Source organism: Myotis yumanensis, unplaced genomic scaffold (genome assembly GCF_028538775.1).
Source record: "Myotis yumanensis isolate MYYU_CA2020_CCGP unplaced genomic scaffold, mMyoYum1.0.hap1 SCAF_12, whole genome shotgun sequence".
In the NCBI taxonomy this organism is placed as follows: domain Eukaryota; kingdom Metazoa; phylum Chordata; class Mammalia; order Chiroptera; family Vespertilionidae; genus Myotis; species Myotis yumanensis.
Genome location: NW_027223763.1, coordinates 49,310,804 through 49,321,356, shown reverse-complemented (window position 1 = coordinate 49,321,356; position 10,553 = coordinate 49,310,804). Strand labels below are relative to the sequence as shown.

At 40.4% G+C, this 10,553-nt stretch overlaps 1 protein-coding gene across 1 annotated transcript; it reads right to left on the bottom strand.

Moving 5' to 3' along the window:
• Positions 1-6,504: 6,504 nt before the first annotated feature.
• TPD52L3 (TPD52 like 3) lies at positions 6,505-7,260 on the bottom strand. Its single transcript, XM_070429956.1, has one exon. It carries the CDS (start codon positions 7,258-7,260, stop codon positions 6,505-6,507), a length of 756 nt encoding a protein of 251 aa, XP_070286057.1.
• Positions 7,261-10,553: the final 3,293 nt, after the last annotated feature.

The following is a 10,553-nucleotide window of genomic DNA, read 5'->3' as shown; positions in this document are numbered from 1 at the left end:
AGATATGGAGGGTTATAGCTCTGCTCCTGATGCTCAACAGCCATGTCCAAAGGGAGAGCAACAAAGATCTACCCACAAGAATGGATAGACATTGCTCATCTTCCAGGAGGAAGAATTTATACCTCTATAGCTTTATGGGCTATCCTGGGGTGAATGAGAGTAAGTGATCCAAACTTCCACCACAATTTAGCCATAGCCTCAAGAGAGCTAGCTCAGGTCACCAGGCTTGAGCCTCCCAATATTAACAAGCCTCTGAATAAGACTAGAGATGGGACTAGCACACATGCCTTGCCTCTCTCTTTTGTGTGGTAGCAAGGCCACTCCACAAGGTGCGTGTATGTGTGTGCACACATGTCTATGTGTGCATGCTTGTTCCCCTATGTCTACCAGTTCCCCCAAGCAGGGCACCTATATCCCCTACAAGCCATTATGCCTATTTTAATGCAGATTGCATTATTCATATTCTACTTCTAAAAGATACTTGCTTAAAGACCATCTATTGCACAAAAATATAGATTAATTTTAAGGACTTGATATTGACAATAGTATTCAAGATCACCTTCCTCTTTCAAGTGCCCTCTTTCCTACAGAGAAAACCTTTGGGAGGATTTTACATGGGATGCTTGCACTACAAAGATGCCCCTGGGTAATGCTTGGCCTTAGTGGCTAATGTTTAATAGTAGCAGCAGGACTTTTGCCATTTTGGAGGCAACAGTTTAGCTGAGTGCCTGGCTCTGCGTCAGACGCACCTGGATTCAAATGTCCACTCTGCTATTTGCAAGCTGCAAAGACTTAGGCAAATTCCTTAATCTTTCTGCCTTAATTTCCTCATTTATAAAATGGGAGTGTTAATTTCTTTCCCAAAAGGCTTTAGTGAGGATTATAGAAAATAATAGATGTAATGTCTTAGCACATAGCATGTGCTCAAATGCATGATATCAAGGTTTACTGAACTTTGTCACTGTCCTTACACAATTTAGCCAGAGCCTCAAAAGAGAGTTATTTGAATGTTCTTTAAATACTTGCAGGACATTTTTTGTATGTAAAAATGTTAATTACCAATGCCTCATATGAAAAAGCGTGTTTCGTCTGTCTCTTGCTGTTTTCAAATCATGTCTTTTTTCTCCTCAGAAAAAACTTTCAGCGTAGAAACATTTCCATGTGTTAGAAGTTAGTTGCATTGTTTTGCTAAGTGTCCCCAAAAAGGATAAATATGATTTGTTGGCCAGCTTGCATAGAAACAATGAAGCTACAGCTCACTTAGTAATGGCATCTTTTCAGAGTTAACTAGACTTCAGCTTCACCTAGAAGACTGCATGAGTCAACCCCATCCCCCCAAAACATATACAAATATACTAAAGTGGCTAAAGTACAGTTTAATAATCTGAATTTAGATAAACTCAAAATCTCTGAGCTTTGGTAAAGAAGTGCACTTTTATCAGATATGCTTTAATAGTTTTCATGATCAAAGTGCCCAAAAGAAGCTAAAATTAGACTTCCTTCTGACTTTTACTTGCTCTCTTACATTTCTAAGCAAGTGAGACACAACACCTTTGCTTTTGACTCTACAGGAAACAATGGATATTTTGGTCAGTGCCTCAGATTCCTTTGAGACCTAACAAAAAAGGAAGAGAACATGTTTCTTTATCTCTAGAATGATCAAAAGACAATGTAAGAAAGCTCTCAAGCATAAAGAACACACAATCTTTCCTTATCCTATGAACTTGTCAGTCCTGAAAGACATCAATACATCTTCCTCTCATTTGAGAGTTGCACAGGCAGTCCCTATATCAGAATGGCAGAATTCCAGTGGTTCATTTGTAGAAGTGACTTATGTGGAAATCAGAATGCATTCTCCATAGAAACCATTTTATGCATGGTGATTAGCTGTGTTTAACCCACAATGCTCTAAAGTAGAGTTCCAACAGAACTACTGTACTTGGCCACTCGATAAACAGTATTTTTGCAGGGAGGTGTGGTCAGGGGTTCAACTAATGATGCCAGGAATGGGGACTCTTCCCTTTTCCACTATCACGTACTTGTAAGCCTCTGTCAGATTAGAGCAGGGAATTCCCTTATGAGGTGATTAGGAAGAGGGTAATGAGGTGTGGAGCTGGAGGCTTTCAGAATTTGGGGCCTACGGGATGGTGTGTTGTGAGAACTTGAGAATTTTTTCTTGCTCAGCTTCAGAGCAGCTCCTGGTACATTTCCTTTCTTTTCATCCACTGACCCAAATGGGAATGCCACAAATAATCTCTTCCTTCAGAGAAGGATTTTTCTTTCCTCATTTCAATCAGAACAAAAAGTTCACTCTGTTTGCCTGGTCCTGAAGGAAATATATGGACTTTGTTTACTCAATGACGTTAACAACAACAACAACAAATCCCCTGACTTCCTTCTCAGTATTTCAAGTACGTTCTATACGTTAAAGTCAAAATCCTAGTTAATCGTCTTTTTCTACTTAAGGAACTGGTGTAAGATTTACCCATATTTCAGGAGGAATCATAGATTTAGGCTTTAGTGATAAACATTTCATCAAGAGATGTGGCTGATGGAGGTTTAGGGGTGAAGAGCAAAGCAGTGGGGTTTGTGTGGCACAAAACAGGATAAAATGACTGTGTAAGTAGCACCCCCTAGTGTTGAGGAGAAGTTGTGAGTGGGGGGAGATGGCTGTGAGAAACATTATGTTTTAGTTTCTCTCTATTCTTTTGCTCCAAACCACTCCTGTAGGAGTAGAATTCCCAGATGCTGGGTTCAGCTGTTCAGAGACTTTTGAGTAAAGTGCTGAAGGTAATTAAAGAGACAGCATCCAGGAATTAAATCACAATTATGCTGCCATCAAAAGGATTCAGGGAGAGAGATGAAATCCAAGTGGCAGACAATGGGAGCCAAAGCAAGAGATTCCCAGGGGGAGCCTAGAGAATCTACTAGGTGCTACCTGGTGGAGTGCTATCACCATTTTCTTTTTTAGGACTCTCAAGCTCTAGGGAGGGAAGGAAACTTTGGAAGGCATGGAGTAGACTTGCATATCATTCCTAAGATCACCAGTCCTGCCTGGGCTAAGGACAAGAGTGCCAAAATAGGAGTGAGAAGTCTTTAAAGCCTTCTGGAGACAGATATCTAAGCAGGTGAACCAAGCAGAAGTAAAAGCCACAAGGCTTACCGACAAGGTATGTGGCAGAATTAGTTGTTGGCTGCCTAAATGCCCTTCATTTTTTAGTGACTTAAGATGCCTGCTTGGTTTGGACCTCGTTTGCCTTTCTGGCTCTGGCTATTCTGATCTTTTGTTGAAGTTGATATTTGTCCTCATGATGACCCATTTTAAGTACAAATCAGATTTTACTTACTGGCCCAGCTCTGCCTCCTTCCTGTCCTGTGGAGTTTGACAAAATATGAGGAAGACCCAGTCAGTTCCTGGATTTCCTCCCTCATGTCATTTATTTATCGAACACTTACTATATGCCAGACACTGCATTAGAAGCTGGGGATATAATAGTGAACAAAACTGACAATAAAAAAACTCTGCCTTTTCAACTACATTTCTAGTTGAAGAGTCAATGAGAAAGATAAATAGTAAAATATAATCCATGACATATGTGCTAAAACCAAAAATGTGGATATGGTGGTTAAAATTGTATGGGTGACTTCTGAGTTAAAATTTGAAGGAAATTTTATTATTCTAGTAGGACTATCATAAAAAGATATCACAGACTGAGTGGCTCAAATAGCAGACATTTATTTTCTCACAGTTCTAGAGGCTGGATTTCAAGATCAAGGTGCTGGTAGGGTTAGTTGCTGGTGAGACTGCTCTTCCTAGCTTGTAAATGGGTCTGACACTTACTAGTTGTGTATTTTGGGGAAAATTACGTTACCTCTTTGAATCTTGGTTTCCTAATCTGTAAAATTGGAATAATAAAGAACCGACATTGAAGAGCTATAGTGAGGATTAAATGAGTTAAAACATAAAATGCATTAGACTAGTTTCTGGTCCATAGTGAATGAAATCTAATGTTAGCTCTTATTATTACAAACTAGTGGCCCCGTGCACGTGCACATTGAAAGGAAATTAATTAGAAGAAATATTTTAATATTGCTATTCACCCTTTCTCTATAATAGTGTCAAACAAATTCATGATCGACAGTGACAGATGGAAACACACGCGTGTGATTGGTGCCAGTGAGAGCTTTATATGTATCGCCCATGTGTGAGTCAACTTAGCCTTTTATATATAGAATAAACTTGCTTAATTAGACCTGCTTTCTGATGTAGCTAAACTTTTTCCAGCCCAGTGAAACACCCTAACTTCTCTTTCAGGTAATTGTTAGCAACACAGCAGTAAATATCAACATGAAGCAGATTATTATTATAGATCATGCAGGGAGAACAAAGGGTAAAATATTTAACTGCAGCAGTGTTTGACTATATTCTGCACAGTGAGAAAACCTGAAGTCATTTTCAAGGTCCACCATTTCTTCTTTTCAGACAGGTCAAGTTTCTAAACTTTCCAAATCTCCATTTTCTGGCTAATGAAAAGAAAATAGGATTCCACTGAGTCTTCTATCTAGCTACTCCAGGACTTCTGTGAGGATCAAATGAGATGAGGCACAGGAAAATGCTTCACAGACATTTGGTTAAAGTGTGAAATGTTTGCACCTGGCTATAAAGCAAGTTGTTTTCCTGGGCTGAAGAAACTGCAAGGAGGCTACTCGTCGCTAGGGAGAGGAAGCTAGGTGTTGCTATGTGACATCATTACCTGGACAGACACTTAGCATATTAGCCTTTTATATATATAGATGTTTGCCTTTTTGCAACTATACACATTGTAAACTAGGCAATCTTTGGTGACTCCAAATGTGGAGGGTGCCCATCTCCTCTCCTATAAGGTTCAGATGGGTTTGTCAAGCTTTCATAGATAGCATCACAGAGTTAGAGATCAAAAGGTAAACTAAATTTTTTTTTTATTCTTTAAAACAAAATATTATAATAAGTATTACAAAGGGTATTACATATGTGTCCTTCCCCCACCCCCCGCCCTTGACAATCCCCTGCCCTCCCTTACCCCCCAGTGTCTTATGTCCATTAGTTATGCTTATATGCATGCATACAAGTCCTTCGGTTGATCTCGTCCCCTTACCCCCACCCTCCCCTACTTTCCCTTTGGGGATTGATAGTCTGATGCTGTTTCATTGTCTTTGGATGGGATCATCTTCTTAGGCTGGAGGGGCTACCTTTAGGCAGTGAGATGTTATCAGTGTATACCAGCTGCAAATAAGTGTCCTAGTCCCCCTGCTGAAAGCCATTAAGACATAAACTTTTACCTCAGGCAGTGTGAACTGGAGGAATGAAAGAAGCTGCCAGGTCCGGGCATTTTGAAATTGGGAAAGGAAAACAAAAATAAAAAACATCATAACTCCTGTAAAAATCAGATATGAGAAAGTTCAAACAAACTCACAGGATTCTGTTTCCTTTCAGTTGGGGTTAGCTATAAATAAGGACAGACCTGGAGTCAAGGTGACCAGTGATGTATAATCAGTTAGTTATCCCATTCAACGGGATAACAGATAGCAATACAGGGGATAGGCGTTCTGTTTTAAATGTTGCTTAAGAGAGGGGTTTTTCTGGAATGTGGCTATGCTGTTTTCCCTCCAGACCCTCAGCTGGAGGTGGTAACTAGGAATTGCTGCAGAACTGAGGAGCAACCTTCTCCCTTTTAGGTGGCATGCTGCTATAGCAGAGACATGCTGCCACAAGTTTAAACTTTAAAATCCTCATTTTGCTATATAAAAAGAACACAGCTTAAGGCAAAGTAAAGTTGCAATTTTGGCTTGAATCCAAAGTAGTTAACTAAACTGAAGCTAAAGTTACTTTGCTTAATTAGGAGCTTTTAAAAAGTCAAGTTTTATAAAAGTTATAGTATTATGTAACAATTAGTCTACTAATATTTTTTCCCTTTCTGAGGGTCTCAGAGAAAAAACATGTTTTCTTTTTTAAAAAATGTTTTCTTGAACATCTTTTTAAAATAAAAATCATAGACTATTTGAAGCTTTCAAGTTTTTTTCTGAGATTTAGTGAAGGAAGGAGATGGGGAGTAGATAGATTTATAGCCTATTTTATACATTTTCCCAGTTTTAAACAGAAACCTACTTTGTGTTCTGATGAGACTAGTTTTCAAAAAAAAGAGTTTGGACTTTGGCCTTAGACCCCTCTGGAGCCATTGTCTTGTCCATTTAAATGCAACCACAGGAAGGCTAGTATGGTGATGCATTTGATCTACACACTTTAGTGTAAAATAACCAGGTACAAAACGTTAGATTTTCTATCTCAACAGCAGCAAATACCTGTGTAAAATGGACATTACTTTTCTCAAAATTGGACTCTGTCCATTTCCTGAATTAACTTTACCATTGTGGTTAGGTTGCTTGTTTTTGATGGGCAGAGTTGCAATTGTGATGAGGGAAGGGAGCTCTTGCATTGGTTAGGTGGCCAGGCAAGTTATAAGGAGCTCATTCCTGCTCCAGAAAGGGAAGCAGGTCATCCCCAGTTCCCGTAACCAGATCATCTCCACTCCCTGCAACTGGATCATTCTCACTCCCTGTAATTGGGGGTGAATCATCTCTATTCCCCGAAACTGGGGGCCAATCATCCCCACACCCCGCTGAAGAAGGAAGGGAGTCATTGTCAAGCTCTCTGCCACCTGCAACTCTGGACTTGATTGTCCCCACCAGACCTTCAAAGGATCTGAATGTGGCTGATTTCTTCATGTCTCCAAGCTTCTTGCAGATGGCTGAGCCCATGGTGGACAGTGCAGCTGACGTCTTTTGTTTCATGTAGGCGTTGGAGACCTGAACCTCGCGCCAGCTCTTGGACAGATTCTGCTTCAGCCCCACCAAGGCCGTGAGGCCCAGCTTTCTCTTGAGCTCCGCGCAGTGTCTTTCTTTGGCTGCTAGCGCATGGCGTAGGGTTATAATTTCAGCTTCCAATTTAGTGAGCTCGGACCTGAGCTTTTTCTGCTCGGCCTCTGTGAGATCCTCTGGTTTGGTAGGTGGATGGGGTTCATAAGCGCGGGCAGAGGTCCCTGTCATGGCGCCTGTCATGGGCTGAGAAAGGTCTTCGTTAAGAGAATCCAAGTCCAATTCTAGGTAGAGAGAGTCGAACTCATGGCTAGTAGAGCAATAATCTTGGCCAGGAGAGGAGAAATCTAGGTCTGCGCAGTCAGACTCTTGTGGGGTAGGGTGGGACTCTAGGCCCGAGGGATCCATATCTTGGTGGGTGGAATGGACGCCACCACCAGTGGATGGAAGACCTAGAGCGCAGATTGGATAGCCAGACCCGCGGGGTCCACTTCCGGGTAAGGGGTGAGGGTTGGGGGTGGGGGGGTGGTGAGGAAGGTCGTGGAGACGGGACTTCCGGCTGGAGAAAACTGCAGTGGAACCCAGGCTCAGCTCTTACGCCTCCCACACTCGTAGTGGTATTTCGACATAACGGCGAGCTTGTGAGGTAGGCAGTGCGGAGATTATTATTGGGGAGCAGAGGTGCTTTCCCTCCTGCTACAGTAAGTGGCAGGTTCTGGCCTTCTAACCAAGTCTGAGTCCCCTTATGATCTCTATGTACCACACCAGCCATTTTCAAACCTTTGAAAATCAATTGAACTCTTTGTACTGATAGAAATGTATGAAAAAACCCAATATATAAATAAAAACTGCCCCTGAATGGGGCAGGGAGTCACTCCTGGCCTCATACTCTACCTATTTTCCTCTCCCATGTTCCCCAAGTGACCCCGAGAAACTCCTAGCATCACTCAAAGTAGATCTGAAGTCTCCTCAGAACGCTTGAGCCCAGTAGTGACTAACATGCTCCCATGGCATGAAGTATCAACAGTGTCAAAGGCTTGGGATAGCAGAATTCAGAAAGTGAGTCTGACCACTCACAATTGTCTGTTGTTTTGGTGGGGAGAAGGAGTAAATCTATAATAGTTGAGTCAAACTTAAGCTTAATAAATAACCACATACTATTGTACAATGAGAATTTAGGAGAGAAGGAATAAGACATATGCCAATGGATAGTGCATGGGTTTTTAATACTGCAGTTGCATCTTCTTTCTTTTTGAAGCGTTCGCTCACATTTCTCAAAGCAAGTCTGCCCACAGACATGGTTATCAGTTAAGGAAGGTGGTCTGCACAGTAAAGTAGAGATAGTTGGATAAGGTCTGTCAGGATGTCAACCCACCATATTCCCCTATTTCTAATTTCAGAGCTTCTAATTTATACAGAGGAAAAATCAGGACTTCAGTCCAGTGAGGGCAGGGGGTCAAGTATCCCATAGCTGGCTATTGATTCCCAAGGAGTGGCTTTGAGCAAGTCTTAGATTCTAGTGATTTTGTTGGATACTGTGGTAGTTCTTGCAAACATTATCTTGTGGAACATGATATGATTCTCAGCAAATTGCAACAATTAGCCATAGTCATGCCTACGTAGCTATAATAAAGCATCTAACCAACTTCAGCCCTCCTTTGGATGTATATTTAACAATTCTTTCACATAATTGAATAGTGTTTATTGTCTTGTCCTGAATGTACCTCCCTAGATTAAAAAATGAGAATTGTTCTTGGAACAATGAAAACATTGGAATTGGAAGCATGAAGGGATTTGACTATATGAATAGAGGCCTGAAAAGGGCAGCCAGGACTGCCTAAAAACTATTTTGTTCCAGAGAGTGGACTCTTCCTCCATTGCCTGCAGAAACATGAGTGGTTTCAGGAATGCTCTGACTTCTGAACCAGAACTCCTCTTTCATGAGGATGAAGGGTAAAGAACCTCCTGGATTAAGCTAAATTACATGAACACACATTGTCTATTCAAAGTTGAGATTCTAAATCACCAGATTTGAACTTGCACTTGGCTGTCCTTTTCTGAATTATTTTAGCCATCAACCTCACTGTCTAATTTCTTGTTTCTATGCTTCCTCATCTTTCAATTCAAAATATGAAATCTTTTGTTAAAGTTCAATTCCTTTAGGTAATGATTTCCCTTGTAGCAAAATTAACCTGACCTCTCTCAGCAACTCCGCTTCCAGATGCCAAATCAAAACATAGCCTCTGGAAGGGGGTTTCCCATCTAGCAATGTCCTGATCTCCTGAGTAGATCTGGACAAATAAGTAACACAATGGAGCAATTCATTTTATTAGGCTTATATATAACCACATAAAAAGAACAGTTATATTTTTATTTTTTTAAAATATATTTTATTGAGTTTTTTACAGAGAGGAAGAGAGAGGGATAGAGAGTCAGAAACATCAGTGAGAGAAACATCGATCAGCTGCCTCCTGCACACCCCCTACTGGGGATGTGCCCACAACCAAGGTACATGCCCTTGACTGGAATCGAACCTGGGATCTTTCAGTCCCCAGGCCGATGCTCTATCCACTGAGCCAAACCAGTTACGGTCAGTTATATTTTTAAAACATAGACCTATCAAATGAAATTTCATTTAATTTACAGTGATTTTAACCAATTACTTGAATAAACTATTTTTTTAATCCTTGTTGAGACAAGGCCACCGAAAATTAGGTTGCCTCCCCCCCAAAAAAATGGGAGAGAGGATGAATAAACTACTTTTTTAGTTTATTAAATAGTAAACTATCAAGCCATTGCCCCATGGCTTTAGAATTTCACATCTCTAGATTTGACAATGAAATAATCTATATTTCATAGAAAGGCTCATAAAATTAGTCATCTGAAACAGAAAGCTTTTTGCTGCTATTTTGGCACTAAAAACAGCCAAGAAAATTGATTCAGCAACCTATGAAGAAAGAGCTTGAGAATTGTCTTTAATCCTACAATGGTTTGCTATCTTTTGTTTCCAAGGAAAATATTATTGAACCATTTTTAGTAAAAAGTGAATTATTTCTCTAGTAAAGTTGATGGAGCCATACCAATCCTTTTCAAACATAAAGGTAAAAGTACAACAAAATGATTTTTCAATCATAATTTTTATAAGCCTGTATCATATATTTTATAAATAAGTTATTGAAACTTGAATTTAAAAAACAAAGCCATACCCTTCATTAGGTCTGGGTTGTTTGGGGAGAAAGAAGTGAGATTGTAGTAATTGCTATTAGATCTAGGAATGAATAGGGATTTGTACCAGTGCCAACAGGTTTAAACATTTGACATCTTTTGTTATAAAAGATCAATATGGTGCTTCCTGATTATATCAATTTATAAAATAACCCACATTTGTGGTTCCAGCTGCTTCTAAAGAACTGACAGCCCTGACCAGGTAGCTCAGTTGGTTAGAGCATTATCCTGATATGCCAAGGTTGTGGGTTTGATCCCCAATTAGGGTACATTCAAGAATTAACCAATGAATGGAAAACAAATCCATTTTTTCCCCTCTCTTTTCCTTTCTCTCTCTCTCTCTCTCTCTCTCTCTCTCTCTCTCTCTCCCCCTCCCCCTTTCCTCTCTCTCTCTCTCTCTCTCTCTCTCACTTTCTCTCTCCTTTCCTTCTCCCTCTCCCCATTCCTTTCTCTCTCTAAAATGAGTTAAAAAAAAT